General features: G+C 36.9%; 2 protein-coding genes across 4 annotated transcripts; one reads left to right on the top strand and one right to left on the bottom strand.

The window, feature by feature from the left end:
• Positions 1-11: 11 nt before the first annotated feature.
• On the top strand, positions 12-5,376 carry LOC112556622. Of its 2 annotated transcripts, XM_025225790.1 has the most exons (6): positions 12-809; positions 1,133-1,718; positions 2,160-2,339; positions 2,883-3,146; positions 3,659-3,918; positions 4,340-5,376. In XM_025225790.1, the coding sequence occupies exons 2-6, from the start codon at positions 1,171-1,173 to the stop codon at positions 5,107-5,109; spliced, it is 2,022 nt and encodes a 673-aa protein (XP_025081575.1). In that variant the 5' UTR covers positions 12-809; positions 1,133-1,170; the 3' UTR covers positions 5,110-5,376. The 2 variants fall into 2 exon arrangements, with proteins under 2 accessions (XP_025081575.1, XP_025081576.1); XM_025225791.1 differs by lacking the exon at positions 2,883-3,146 and having other exon boundaries at positions 12-1,718.
• Positions 5,377-5,906: 530 nt separating this feature from the next.
• LOC112556624 (CDK5 regulatory subunit-associated protein 3-like) lies at positions 5,907-14,147 on the bottom strand. Of its 2 annotated transcripts, none has more exons than XM_025225794.1 (15): positions 14,079-14,147; positions 13,492-13,589; positions 12,930-13,061; positions 11,783-11,883; positions 11,391-11,439; positions 11,049-11,137; positions 10,736-10,825; positions 9,871-10,007; positions 8,957-9,122; positions 8,360-8,446; positions 8,029-8,089; positions 7,757-7,851; positions 7,268-7,473; positions 6,665-6,836; positions 5,907-6,041 (listed from the first exon to the last, which is right to left on the bottom strand). In XM_025225794.1, the coding sequence occupies exons 2-15, from the start codon at positions 13,532-13,534 to the stop codon at positions 5,970-5,972; spliced, it is 1,500 nt and encodes a 499-aa protein (XP_025081579.1). In that variant the 5' UTR covers positions 13,535-13,589; positions 14,079-14,147; the 3' UTR covers positions 5,907-5,969. The 2 variants fall into 2 exon arrangements, with proteins under 2 accessions (XP_025081579.1, XP_025081580.1); XM_025225795.1 differs by having other exon boundaries at positions 13,974-14,111.
• Between the last annotated feature and the right edge of the window lie 1,133 nt (positions 14,148-15,280).

The following is a 15,280-nucleotide window of genomic DNA, read 5'->3' as shown; positions in this document are numbered from 1 at the left end:
ATGTTGGTAGCTAAGCGGCTCCGCCAATCTTTACCGATTTCACGATCGCAGATATAGCGCATTGTGCGAGCACTGTGAACGTTTAATTGTCGCTTATTTGGGGATGCTTGGAAATGGGCAATTAAAGCCAATATGTTACAAGCTTTTTCCAAGCTTAATTGCCCCAAGATTGGCCGAATCTTGCATGTTTGCTGGGCAACTGTTACGCCACGGGACTGCCCTCCCCAGGCCTGTGCTTTGCAAAATCTTTAGACGCGATTATAAATAACGATCGTTTTAAACCTGAGTGGAAATGATTTAAAATGTCAATTTCTATGATTTAAGCCAAAGGTGTTTTGGCCTGCGGACACAGTAAAAAGCATGCAGCTCTGAGGGAAAGCCTGTGCATTGATAGTATAATTACTGCGTTAAAAGCAGTATGTGTCTTCCCAAAGATTCGAATAACCTTTTATCGCACATTATTAGCTGTTCGTTACTTAAACACACTACGAAGGACAGAATTGAATCTACTTTCGCTTCTCTGGTCGAAACATCCTTTGCTAGTCTTTCCAAAGGTAGGTAACTCTGATGTACCACTCTGTGGTCTATGAATTTCTGCATGGAGACAGTCCTTCACATGCCTCCCAATATGAAGCCAGATAATTTTGTACATCAAGGGCCTGTATCTGATTTGTGATCATTTCCGTTTTCTACTTGTACCCGCACTACGAATTTTGGATCGGAGCTTATTTGCCAACTCAGCCTAAACATAGAATGTGACTGAACCGGAAAATCATAAAAAGTCGTCTGCCAGCTGTCCAATAATATAAGTATGTGATAGCACGGACGTGTGTAGGTTCGAATAGTGAACAGGGGATACACATAACTACGGTCGTCGTAGTTTTCAAATGCACGGTCTCTTTTGGTCTTAATTTTGTTCCTATTGAGAGTTCGATCAGAGACGAATATGTAGATGATGAGTGAATTAATAAACAAGTACAGCTTTGCATACAATTAATTATAACTGGAACACTGTAGAAGACAGACGTGAGGAAAATAATCTGGGGAAGTACATATATACGATCATGAAATCTATTTCAAGTTGTAACTTGAAATTTTGAATGAATAAATTGTTTTCCATACTCCTATTCAGACAGATTTTCATCTAAGGACAGCTTTGTTATTGACGCTATGTCAATACTGGCACAGAATAAGTGTAGAACAGTTCTGTTCTCACGACATACATTATGGAGATTGACCTGCATTGGGGCTTCACTGCTTTTGATTTATTTTATACACCTATGGTTTACAATTGGCAACGAAAGCAAATATGTTGATTCACTGTCATACAAAAAAGCAGAATACTTGCAGAATGCATATATGAACTTCAAAACCATTAACCAAAGAGAGTATAAGGTGGAATCCCAAAAGGAAGATGAACTGCATTTACAAATGTCTTCAAAGGTTAGAAATGAGATAAATGAAGAAAAAAAGAGACAACTTCATGAGATAGGTGCACAAGTTAAAGACATAGCAGAGATTGTCTCCCATTGCAAAGGGGTTCCAGGAATGACAATTGCCATGGTGAAGGGTGAACAGTCTGTTCTTGTCTCTCTGGGAAAAGCAGATGTTGTATCTGGTCGGCCAGTTACCAAGGAGACAAAGTTTTTGATGAACTCCTTGACCAAGACATTTCTTGGGCAATTATTAGGGGTTCTTATCAGCGAATCTTCAAAGAAGTAAGTAGGCCTGCATCTGTTGACATGAAACATGGTAGAAGACATAATTTCCAGGCATTATGTAATCATGCTGCCAGCATAGAGCAAACATAATCTTGTTTGTGTTTATTGTTTATGGAAGCTGAAGCACAATGAATTAATGGTCGTCATTGAAAACAACTGGTACAGAAGCTATGCTGTGTTTTTCTCGGCATGTTTTCATCATTATCTATTATTTGACATTTTGCCAGAAACCTATTCTTCCCCCCTCCCCCCCCCAAAAAAAAACAACAGCAAAAATCAGATTTTATAATTTCAGCAAGCATTATCATAAATGTATAGCTGTTTTTTTTTTTGTTTAATTTCTCATCTACTTTTTTTTATAGTCTGGTGAAAGCTTAACCTTCTGTGTTAATATTTTTTTACACTAGGATCATAGTATCAATTTTATTCTTTTAACAGCATAAGTTGGGACACTCGCGTTAAAGACATTTTAGGCCCAGATTTCCAACTTGTTACCTCGGAAGTAACACAGGAAGTAACTCTTCGGGATTTGCTGTCACATCGTTCAGGGCTTTCCAGTGGGAATCTTGCTGTGCGATCTACATACCCACAAGGATGGACCAAAGCTGACTTAGTCAAGTAAGAGCTTTCTCTTAATTTCAAGGCTTAAACAAGTCATATCTTTAAACTGGATGTATGGCACAAGGTTTAAGAAAGGTCTTTTAATAAATCTATGACAACTTGCTAGATAGCGGCCCTTGAAAGCTGCTTTCTAATGGCTTCATGAGATGCCTTCTGCCACAATAATATCAAATGTAGTTCCTATTATATAGAGAATGATCTGCTATGCTGTGTCAGTCCTAATTAATATGTATTTGATTAGGTAGAATTTATACTCATTCTAAAAGATCATTTTAATCGTTCAAGTGGACAATTAAATTATGTCATAAGCTGTTTATCTGTTGGGCAATTTTAAAGTGTAGATCAAACTGAGGAGTTGTTCAAAATTTAAAAAAGATGTATATCTTAACTTTAAGATTTATAATGTATATAGGTATGCGTTTGACATTTTCTTGGTAAAATTTATGAAAATAAGAACTATATGCAGTTACACACTATGTGTCCTTTAGAAAAAAGGGATCAGATGACTGTTGTCAGCACTAAATATTATTCTTTCTTCAGGCACCTGCATCATCTGCCTCTTTCAGTGCCATTTCGCAAAACATTCCTCTATAGCAACATGGGAAGTATGCTGGTGGCTTATGTTATTGAAAAGCTTGGTGGTGCTTCATGGGACACACTGATGGTTGATAAATTGTTAAGCCCCTTGGGCATGAGCCAGTCAAGGGCTCTTAACAACCACAAAGAACTGGAGGGGACTGAGTTTGCGAAACCGTATGTTCCAGTGAATGGCAACCTGACAGCATGTGACACACAATTGTTTGAGTAAGTGCCACTGTCACTCTAATATTAAAGAAGCCTAATTTCAACCCTAATGACCTAAGCAGTTACCAGCCAGTCTCCAACCTTCTTAGAAAAAGAAGGAGGAAGTCTGATTCTAGAAAAAATCATCCTTCACCAGCTGCTACAACACATTCTCCTTGCGCTATTCCAGTTGAGTTACTGTCAGCACCACTTGGTTGAGACTGCTTTAGTATGGGTGGTGAAAGACTTATTATCGACTTGTGATCATGGCACATATCAATCCTGTTGGCTGTTTTTTGACACATTGGACCATCACATTTTCCTCCTGAACCTTCGCATGACTTTGGTCTCTGGTGCAATTGGCTTTACTCCTATCTGCCTGCTATCTTATCTTCATATTCCTTTACCTTATTTTGTAAAAAGTCCTTTAGTAAGTTTGCTGACACATAAAACCCCACCATGCTACTTTTACTCAATTTTGTGGCTTTTTGTCTTTTAGAGCAATTAATTAATTTTCGTTTTTTCTCTTATAGTCAAGGTCCCTTGTCTGCTGTTTGTCTGCTGAGTTCCAATGCTGAGGATATGGTAAAATGGATTAAATTTAATCTAAGAAGCGGCTGCTTGGAAGATGGGCGTCAGCTGATCAGACGTGACATCTGGATGGAGATGTGGCATCATCAGATTGACCTTTCTCCAATGTTCCTGAAAGCGGTGGACAAATCTTCCACTAACTGGCCTGTGCGAGATATTAGTGAAGGCTATGGCCTATTCTGGTTCCTCAACAAATACAGAGGTAGGCATTGAGCAACAAGGTATTTTTCAATTAGCATGTATGCAGGAGGTGATGGTAGGTGATGTACTCTTAAAACATGATGTGTCAAGTGAGCTTCAGCAAAGCAATTGCACTTGAATTCCCTTTGTAGAATTAAGCAGTAGGACTTAGGGATACTTACTTCATTATCTTTACTGATTAAAAAAGATGTGAACACTTTTATTCTAGTTTTGTCATACCATTTTTCCCCCAAGTTATCCTGGAATTTCTGTGTTACTTTAGGAAGTTCTAATATTATAGGATGCAGAATATTTGAAAATTGCAGGAAGATGTTGATATAAAGTTGAGCAAAAAGTGATATGAGCTCTGCAGTCTGAATGATGCTATTTATTAAAATGTTGTGTGCAGTAATAATAAAAGGTTTCTTTCACATGTACAAAAGGGTTCAAGATCTGCTGGCATGGTGGTGGTCTGTACAGCCACTACACACTGGCATGGATGATTCCAGAGAAGGAAATAGGTTTGTACATTTCAATCAATGGCTACTCTGGAGACAGTAAACCTTTCTCCATTGTAGAAAGTCTGGTGTACTACACAGCAGATCTACTTCTGGGATACCAACCTTGGCTTGACCAGAAGTCAATATGTTATTACCCATCTTATTGGACTAACTCCAACAAACAATCTTCAAAACATAAGATGAACGAAGAATTTATGACGGTTTCAAAACTAGAAGTTTTCTTGTCTAAGAAGCATGCAAATCCAGTAGAACTAGTCACGACAGGTGTTGGACATAAACAAGAACATGTATCAGTCAAGCCAGTTTCAGAAGATGATAAAAGATTGAGTTCACCATCAGAAGCACAAAGTTTCCCAAGAACATTGTCAGCACTTCCTGTTTACTCATATGCAGGAGTTTATTTCAATCCTCTCTTTGGTAACTTGACATTTTTTGCTGACATCACATGCAGCTGCTTACAAAGCAAGATGAATATGTTGTCAGGAATACTGCATCCAGTTAGAAATCATACATTCGATGTTGAACTGACAGAAAGTCTTCGTTTTTTAAGTAAACCATCAAAACAAATGCCACCTCAGGCTGCATTCAAGGTGGATTTCACTGTTGACAGCAATGGGGAAGTCTCTGGAGTTGATGTACACAGTGGGTGGTCTATGGAAGTACCTATACATTTCATCAGAAGGTTTAGATGAATAATCGTTTAGTGATCTTTCTGATAGAAGCATTGTGCACTGTACTTATAGTCTGTGGATGTAGCTGTGGGAATGATTGATCTGGTGTTTTTATATATATATTAATTGTGCGGTGTAAGTATTTACATTGTACTTTGTCTGCAATAAATGGGAAGTTATTTAAGGTTAATTTGAAGGAGAAGATATTATCAGTAAATGTTTTTCTGCTGCTTTTATATTTCATATTTTTGGATGAATAAAAATGCCTGTAAAGGGACATAAAACTGAGAACTGGAGTTAATGTCTGTTATACTGTTGGTATTTTACAAGGTTGTATCACTTGAGCTGCTCACTGAATATTAATTTTTACTGTATGGATACCACATTAGACAGCAGCTCGTGACATCATGGCCACTTTATGGACAAGGCCTAATAAAAAAACTACAGAATGATGGACAAATGACAATTTCACTAACATCATGTAATGATGAGTTTGAGTGCAGGTGTAAATGGAGTAATTGGTACTCTCTTACCACAGAGCTCTCCTTTCATTTGTTTCTGTTATTTTTTTAGTTACATTTGTTAGCACTGCTGTCATTTTGCTTAAATATTTGTTATGAAGAATATTGGTCTCAACAAAGAGAGTCTAAGGTCAAATGTCACAAGAAATCCATTCTTTTGCAATATATTGACCACAACTTTGCTGTGCAAAATGTAACGTTATCAAAGGATTTTCCATCGCTCTGTCAGCAGTTAAAAACTTTACAGATGGTAGCCTCTACAGGGGGTCAAACATAAGGAAGTAAAACAAAACATTATTAAGTAACAAGTCATCAACATTTTAATGGTCCTTATAACAATTCACACTCTGTATGTTTCAGTTATATCATGTTGATCTCTCCCATTATGTTGACTTTGCGTCCTTTGTACTTCTGGGAGATCTCTTCTTCCATCTGCAAACAGATAATGTCTTCTCTGATATGCTACATTCATCTTGTGTTAGTTTTGCTTATTTAAAATGACATTCTGACACATTCCTCATCAATAAAATTAACAGCAGATCACTATACAACACGTTTACTTGAACACTGTGCACTGCTGGCTGTGCTGAAAGCAATTAATGTTCAGCCAACTTTTTACGCATAGTTTGTTTTTCTCTGGGGCTGTAGTTATGAAGCAAGTGAAAATTGTTTTCCCAGGACAAAATGAGAAATTCGAGGACAAGCATCCTGTTTCCAAAGTTATAAAGTGATGTCCAGACCCTGTGGTCACTGCTTTATGTTTCTTTAGCCTAGGACACCTAAGCCAACACTTTTTAACTACAGCTCCTGGGGTAAAACAACATCTGCAGAGTCTAGACATTGCTTTATAACTTTCAAAATAAGATGCTTGTCCTTTAGTTCCCCATGTTGCCACAGGGCACAGACTTGTCCTCAGACTTGTCACTACGGCCCCTGGTGTCTTGTAATTGAATCTCTGCGCATTTAGAGCTGAAACTATTCATTTACGGAATGAGGCTGGCCAGACTAGACAACCTACCCTACCAATGCTATTCTTCACTAAAACCGAGCATCACCTGCTGCTGCATGGTTTTTGTCTGTCTACGAAGTGCTTCCAAGTGTGGCTCAAGCATGCTCTCCTCTTCCAGGGCAGCCCGTTTCTTGCTGGCCATCTCCTTACTGGCCAAAACCAGCTTGTCTGCTCGCAACAAAATCTGGCGAAGAGACTCGCAGAGACGGTCTACATACCTAGGAACATTTGTAGAATTAGTCTCAACAAAGAACTACAGGATCAAGCACAATTAATAAGCACATGAAGCTGAGCTAATTAAAAAAAATTAATGACATAAGCATTTTGTCTATTTTCACTATGTGAATTTCAAAAGCCTGTATCTTCACCACTTCAACTGACATGAACACAATTCATGCTAATTTAGACTTTTCTAAAGCTGTGTGGATAGGCTGCAAGGTAAAAAAGAAAAGAAACATCCAGCTATCCTGAAGTATGTGTGGTCAGAACAAAGTGCAAATAATATTAAAAATTGTACATTGACTAATTTGGTCCATTAGGAATCTAGCAATGAAAAAGATAAATTCTACGTAAAGTCCTTGAAAGGCCTTGCTTCACAGAAGCACTTACACATGCACATGCGCACAAACACATAATTATGCATCCACACCTTGGTGAACTACGAATAAGCATAAGATGCTGCATTTGCACAGAGGTCAATTGTTTCAGCAGTGCCTGAACTTTGCTCATCATGGTTTCCACATGCTCTGCTTCCAACTGCACTGTTGCTGGAGCACACTGCAGCTGACTACCTGGTCCAGTATCAGCATGAGAGCTTGTAAGCTCAGCAAAGCGCTGAAGCAGGAATGATTCTAACTGGATGAGATAAAAGAAAAGAACTTAAATAAGGTTTCTCCCTATTTATAAATGACAAAGCAAAGTGACACTTTCACACTGTAGCTGTAAAACAAAAACTTTACAAACTGTGAGGGTAAGTGAAAGATGGTCAATTGATGCATTCCTTTCAAACTGCTATGCTTCTTTTCCAACATTTATTTTAAATGTACTATGAACAGAACAACAGTTTCCTTAAGTAACTGCAGCAATCAATGGAGAAAGAAGTTATGGTAGCATTAACAAGATATAACTATAGACTTACTTCCATAAGATTATCGATGAAAAGGTTACGAGTGCTTGGGTTGTCTAAAATAGACAAAGCATCATCTCCACGTGCCACACCTTCCTCTAGAGATGCTGGAGGGAACAGTTAAATTTTCAACAAAGTAACCACAAGAGATTTCCTTAAATGAAATACCCCCACATTTCGAAACTGCTGTTAACTTCTGGTAAAAAGCAGCAATTATTTCCTTTTCTTTTTAGTGGAAGGTCATTTTGATGGTAATGAGGACAATAAGTATATACAAAACTCACCCTCTCTGACTTCAGGAGTAACATCAGATGTGTCTGTGCACTCAATGACATCGTCTTCCTCCTATAAAAGTAAGCATTCATCATATCCTACATGTAAATGTAATCTTCAATATTAAAAAAAACAAAACAAACGTCAACAAATCAACTTTCAGGGATAGCTGCCCTTCAGTACTATATTAACTATCAGAAAACACAACTTTTGTGTGATCTGACAGATTCTACATGCATGTTCTGGAAATGGTAAAAGAAATATTTTGTGGCTCATAACAAACACATTCATTTCCATGCAGCCACTTTCTGCAGCCCATCTGTGGACCTAAAAATAACTCACCTGACCACCACTCTCTACTGTGATGTCACAGAAGTCAATGTCAGCACCAAAGTCAATGGTCCCATTGTCATCTGCACCCCAGTCAATCTGAAGGAAATGACTAGCAATGAGCAAAAGAAGCAATCTGCTAGGAACAACTATGACTGTGCATTGATGACCTAAAATATTTAACTCCCTATAATCTCTACTTAAATACTAATGTAAGTTGAACACAATGAGCAGCTGAACTGAGCTAGCCAAAACTAAAACCACATTACAACAGCATCACATAAAACTTTTGTTGTGCTGGTATTTTAACAAAATCTTTGCAAATAAGAACTAAAAATAAAAAAGTACATAGACCAATTACAAAAAATCAAATGCATTTAAAATATTTTTTTGTTTGGATAATATTTCATTCTGTAACTAATATTCCTTTGTATGATTAGTTTAGAATATTACTCTGTCTGTCTGAAGTTTGCTTAGTTGTCTGATTTTTATGTCACATACCATTTTTTACACAATCTTTATTTCCCTTTGCCTTTTCTTTTAACTAGATATCATTACATTCTCAAGAAGCACATGCATAAGTGTGAATTATTAAACCATGAGTCTCACATCCTCTGCCTGTGTTGTAGGGTCTAGCTCATCTGATATGTCGATTTTAATGCTTTCTTCCTCTACCACCTGAGGTGGCTGTCCTGTTCGCCATTCATAGACTCTGACATTGCCACGTGACATGACAAACTTGAGGACTGGCAAGCTTGCTGACTGGAGCTGATCACTAGGAGTTTTTCCACAATTATTGTCAATACTTGTATGAACTCTAAAGACTGGTTTAGACTATTTCAATTATTTTTGAATTATGTTTTGATTCATTTTCTTGGATTTTCTCATTTTTAATAACACAAAAATCATGAATTACGACAAAAGGTAAGGATTTTAAAATAAAGATACCGTAAATTTCAGACTATAAGCCACGAGCTTTTTCCCCAGCTTTAAACACTGCGGTTTAAACAGCGATGCAGCTTGTTTGCAGATTTTTACAGATTTTTCAGATTCCAAGTTTTGATGAGCTCCATGCTCAGGTGTTAACTGTTCACATTTGTACAGCGTTAACTGCTCACATTTTTAAATCAAAGTCACATACAACTGAAGCATTCACATCAGCTGCTGAAGCACACACCGTCACTATGCCAAAAATGAGACATAATGCTATGATGTTGTATGTGTTTGTGGCTTATAAACCAGTGCAGCTTATTTGCGAAAAAAAATTTAGTGGGGTGTGGCTTACATACCGAAATTTACAGTATTTAGTATATTTTCTTGTTAAAAATATTGTCATAAAACCATACAGAAGCTTTCACCATGAGTGTGTTCGAAATGAATTAAAACTACTATTAGGTGCAACAGATAACAAATTTTCTGTGTTATGAAATAATACAAAACAAAAAGATTACACATATTTTATGACAAGACATGCCATTATGTTTAAATGGTGATATTGGCAATCTGCTAAGAAAAAGACTGACTTGTTCATTAGGAAGGCAACAAACTCATCATAGTAGGTCACTGCAGTTTGAAGCTCTTGAGTTGCAGTTGCAATGCCATTAAATTCGTCAGGCAGATTTTGAACAAGAGAAGCTAACTCTGTTTTGATTTTTGTCCCCTGGAAAAGAAAAAGAATTACAATAGGGTATATTTATATAACATGATACACAGAACTGTATCAAAACTATGATGTCATGAATCTCCTTGTATTTGACTAACAAAAATATAATTAGTGACCAGATAGCTGCTGAAACAAATTAGCACACTCAGAGCCCTTAAAAGTCACTCAAGAAAAATACCTTAGTACTGGTCAGGGATAGCTAATAACTGAGTGGCATTATAGCACTGGAGTCTGAATATGAGATATGCTGTTTTGATATTTTGAATGGGTACCTGATCCTATAGGGAGTGGAGAAAGGTAACACACCAAGGGAGAGCAGAGGGACACCATCATTACGAAAAGCTGTCACTGAGAAAAGTGATATCTATAACACCTCACTTCCCAACGACTGAAAGACTAGATGACCTTTACCCTTCTACCTTCTGCTTGATATTCATTAGCAAGAAGTATCAGAGTGACGCTTGAGAGAAAATATTCAATGTTCTTTTTCTTCTTTTTTTTTTATAAACAAATTGCTTATTTTAAATGGCATTGTATTTTTTGAAAAAGGCAATCATTTCACTGCATTACTTGTGTATACATATTCAGACAGGAAATGGTTGCCTTTATGACCTCTTTAACAAATTATTTTATCAACACACATTTTTTATTCACCCCCCTCCAAAAAAAACAAAAAAACAAAAAACAAACCACCACCACCAAACCAAAAACACAACCTGGTTTACCTCAATGCCTATCTGACGACAAGACGCTGAATATTTCTTGCGGAAATCTGCAGCACTGTTTGTGAAATCTGCTTCTTTTCTCTCACATTCCTGCCATGCACAGATATATTATCAAGTTAAAGTAATTTGTTCATGATGCTCAAGTTCTGTTGATTTGTAAATATATCTGCAATAAGTAAACAAACATGCAACACAGAGAAAATCTAATCTACAAGTCTGTTGAATTTAGCCTGATTACAAGTATTACTTAAGCATGCAAATGAAGATTTGGCCTGTAGCTTTAACAAGCACTACTAGATTTTATGAACCTCACTTTTTGTATCTGTTGGCACCGTGTAATCTGTTTTTTGATGGCAGGTATTTCATAGTTGACATTGCGAGCAATCATCTGAGAAGTGTCAGCTGTGAACACATTAATACATTAATAAACTAAATCATTTCTGAGTAGCATCACACCATTGTTAATGACTAAGATTATGTTTCATGAGTCTTGAGCTCCATTTAATGGCTTTTAGTTTAGGAAAAGCATAAAAATACGTTTCAAAGTTCATCTGTTCTCTAATTGGCTATGACACAAATGGGTGAATTTTCTCTCTTTTGGGTGATACATGCAAAAATAATGAATAAATTAGTTGTATAAGTCTACAGTTCTTACCAAGGAATACACCATCCTTTTCATACAACCGGCAGATTTCAGCCCAATCCTGAAAAAAAATTTCACAGTCTCAACACTAAGACCAACTGCTAAAAATGTACATATTCTGAGATTCATCCACTTTATGCCTTTTCTATTTAACAAGGTTTTCAGCAACTTATTTACTTTATTTTTAATAAGTATATTTTATACTTACTGAAATTTTTCCACAAAGACAAAATTTCAGTTGTCAAAATTATCAATATTAGCATACCTTATATTATGTTTGTACGTTTGTATGTGTGTCATGATTGTGAGCAAAAGAAACATTTCTGTCTTGGACTGCCTTGGACAGACAAAGTTTGATTTGATTGAATTTGACACCTTAATGGAACTGTAACTATAACTCATACTTTCATAATTTGTGAGCTGTACTGCCCAAAGAAATTCTTCTTTCCAGAATCTGTTTCCTTTGCCTTCTCTATCAGTTCCTTCACTTGAAAATATGTCACCTCTGCAAATAGTACAGCATTATTTTAACCAGTCTAAACGTCTTTGAAACGTTCACTGATAAAGTCAATCTGGCCTTACTTAGTAAATCCCATAAAGCTATGAAATTAATGGTTGTATCCCTTCCATCAACCCAGGTGAGGAATCAGATAAGTGAACCAATCAAAAACTATTGGATGTGCTGTAACAGAACTTGCTGGTGACCATGGAACCATCTTACTACTCATAATGTTATATTAACAAGCACAAAATATAAACAGATTGACACCTACCCTCTCAGTTTTTAAATCAGGAAAGCTAGAAGTGCGCAATGTTGACATTTTATGAAAAATACAAAAATACAGGGGCAGGCAATCTAAATTACTGTGACAGTATCACTTAAAAGTTTAAATATGGCGACTAGTCAGCTTCAAGCAGAGCCAGGTCTTTCCAGTAGCTTCTAATTGGTGGGTCAATGTTATTTTTAGGTTCCTTTTCACTTTATCCATTTCAAGTCTGATGTGACACCGCTGGTAAGTTTATGTTAGGAAGGTGTTCCCCCTTAAAGTGATTTTGCCATGGAAAGGGGTATAGATGTGGAAGAGGTGATGTAAGGGGTGAAAACTAGAGCACCCAGCGAAAACAGCTTGTCCTTTAACAGGTGTTACATACAAAAAGAACTATATATGCTTTGATATGTGATCTACCCAAGATGTCTACTAACAAATGATCATAGTCTCATTTTTAGTATTTTCTTTAATTTTTTTTTCTAAAGTAAGATTTTATACAGGGCTTCTTTATTTAAATGGCATCTTTCCTACAGCAGCATGTAAAGGAAAAAAACACAAGAACATTAATTACTAAACTTAAAAAAAACAAACCACACAGATACTTTAGATTTTATGCATGACACCAACATTCCACGTTTCTTTTTATACTGAGGAACTAAAGTAAAATATCTTTACAAAGCCTGCAAACCTCAGAAATAAGTTCTCTAAGTCATTTTTAATAGCCTATTTTATTTATTTATTTTTAAAGCCTAAGTGATCTAATTCAATGGATAATTCCTACCTGCTGGGTCCTTAAATCTTGCAAAGTCTCCATCTTCTGGCATATTTTCTACAGCTTTGATAATTTTCTGACGGATAACAGCAGCAACAGTTTGCCATTGTTGACTGCAGTGTCGGCGATTAATAAGCCAATCTAACAACAGTGCACAACACAAGATCTGATCTTCAGAATATTAAGTCACACATGGGCAAACATAAACAATCAAACCAATTACAAACAGAAATTGTTGCGGCCCTATGCTCTTCAGAGGAGCAATAAGAAACTAACTAAACAGGAATAAAGTGACATTCATCTTGAACAAGTAAAATATGGAAGAAGAAGCAAAATTGTTTAAAATGTTTGGACACTGTACAAACTGCATTACTTTGTAGTTTTTTTAAGTATAATGCATGATGTATGTACAATGCATAATGTGTTGAACATGCATGAAACAATTCTTTACTATAATAATCTATGATTCTTTCTAGCATATTATCTCACATAGGAAGCCACACACACACAATGGCTAGCACACATCACATAAAAAAATATGGTCAAGTAATGTGCACAAAAACATACAAACCTGCAAGTTTGTTGTAATTTATATCTATTGGCAGGTTTTCCATGATGACACTTCATGAATGTCTTTATGTAACGATGGTAGTTTATCACAGTTCAACACTATGAACAATGTTAAGTCAATCATTCATGATAATATTCGTTTTTTTAAATGATCGTAAACAAAATGTTGGAGTAAAAACTGTCATTAGTTTGAAGTCATTATTATCATCGTCATTACTGCAGCAGTCACCACTAGACTGACCAGCTGTTCACGTTTTAGTGTTCTAAGAAGTTGAATAGAGCAATATTGTATGCACCGATTAAGCTATAGTACTAGAAAAAATACTGAAACCCTAGACAGTTTTACTGCATTTATGGAGTCTGATCGGATAAAAGATACCCAAGCATCCTCCTCGTCTTATAATAATAACGTTATTATGGAAAACATCGTACAAGAAATTGTTGTGTCTGGAGTATGCCTTAGTCAAATCAGCTTCTACTTACAAATCTGATTAGGAGAAAAATACAAGCACTCGATATAATTTACTTCTGCGATAACATTTGTCATAAAACGTTAGGTGAAAGGAGAAAAACAACAAAACATCGTACATATGCTTTCGGGGGCAGCAGACTACTGTAGAGTTGTTTCCCTTGCCACGTCAGCACGCTTAAGTCCCCTTTCGGAAGGTGAATCATCGACGTGAACGTCGATGTCATCTCCAAGTGACAGATTCAACTCAAAGTTCATCACTCTTAATATTTTGAATAATAAGATGAATAGAAACGAGTATGACAACCACCTCGTCATCGTATTGTAATACAGAGAATAATTTAAACAAGTTTATTTCCCCCTTGTCTTTAAAATTGAGACCCACTTATTGGTGTTCATCTGTAGTGTGACGATCCATCATCAGCGATGTTTTGCGATTCAGATACCTCATGTCATATTTCAGTTGAGGAATACACACACACACAAATTAAGGACCACGCAATTTGTGAAAATAAAAGAAGTTTATTTGTACCAAACTGTGACATTATGGAAGCATTGGTGACTCACGCAGGGATGAAGTGTCCGTAAAGTGATGTCAAGAGGGTGAAGAAAACATTCGATCTCAGCCAAAATATAAGAAGGAAAAAGAGAAGGCGTTCCGCATCATCCCTTCGCTTTAGCAGTGAAATTTAATGCCACTTATCTCTCAGCGGACTCGCATGCCAACTCGAGACATTGATTTCTGAGAACGATTGAAATCAATCGCTCTGCTTGCGTGACTGTATGATTTCTGTTTCGCCAATAATCCCTTAAAAATCCTTTCAAAAGTCAGCTTGCCCACCCTTGTCCCAAGAGAAACTTTTCGTCAGTTATGGCATGGAATGTCGATCGTTTGTGGAGGTGCTGGATGGAGGGATAGGAGCAAGAACAGACGGAAGAGGGCGCGTTCTTGTGGCTGAGCATCGACTGGAGGCTGCGTATCGTCCGGAGACCGCCGGATCCTGGTGAAAGTTTCCACTCAGCCAACACCACGGACAGTGTGACCGTGTTCTCTTTCGACTATAGGTAGGTTAAAGGTGGAAAAAAAGGTTGATGTGAGGTTTGAATGTTTTATGTTCGGGTTTATGTACGGTATGGACTGAGCACTTCCTTCACCAAAATCACTTTCTTTATCTTACCAATTTATAAAAAAAACTAGAGATTTAGATGGCTTGCTACCACTACCATCCTCGCCGCCGCTGCCAAGAGCATGACCATATTTGGAAACAGTATTCCTATACACCCCTACCTTCTGTTTAACCACGAACTCGCATTACTGGAT

Source organism: Pomacea canaliculata, linkage group LG2 (assembly GCF_003073045.1).
Source record: "Pomacea canaliculata isolate SZHN2017 linkage group LG2, ASM307304v1, whole genome shotgun sequence".
Classification (NCBI taxonomy): domain Eukaryota; kingdom Metazoa; phylum Mollusca; class Gastropoda; order Architaenioglossa; family Ampullariidae; genus Pomacea; species Pomacea canaliculata.
Note: the sequence above shows the minus strand (reverse complement) of the source record. Positions and strands in the feature narration are given on the sequence as shown.

What these genes read in the sequence shown, in the direction of transcription:
- LOC112556622 (XM_025225790.1), top strand. Translation starts at nt 1,171, where the DNA reads ATGTCAATACTGGCACAGAATAAGTGTAGAACAGTTCTGTTCTCACGA. An exon ending in ATCAGCGAATCTTCAAAGAA is followed by an intron (nt 1,719 to 2,159) that starts GTAAGTAGGCCT and finishes TTCTTTTAACAG; the next exon opens with CATAAGTTGGGACACTCGCG. An exon ending in ACCAAAGCTGACTTAGTCAA is followed by an intron (nt 2,340 to 2,882) that starts GTAAGAGCTTTC and finishes TTCTTTCTTCAG; the next exon opens with GCACCTGCATCATCTGCCTC.
- LOC112556624 (XM_025225794.1), bottom strand. Translation starts at nt 13,534, where the DNA reads ATGGAAAACCTGCCAATAGATATAAATTACAACAAACTTGCAG. An exon ending in AAGATTTAAGGACCCAGCAG is followed by an intron (nt 11,884 to 12,929) that starts GTAGGAATTATC and finishes TACTATTTGCAG; the next exon opens with AGGTGACATATTTTCAAGTG. An exon ending in CTTATTCGTAGTTCACCAAG is followed by an intron (nt 6,837 to 7,267) that starts GTGTGGATGCAT and finishes AAATGTTCCTAG; the next exon opens with GTATGTAGACCGTCTCTGCG.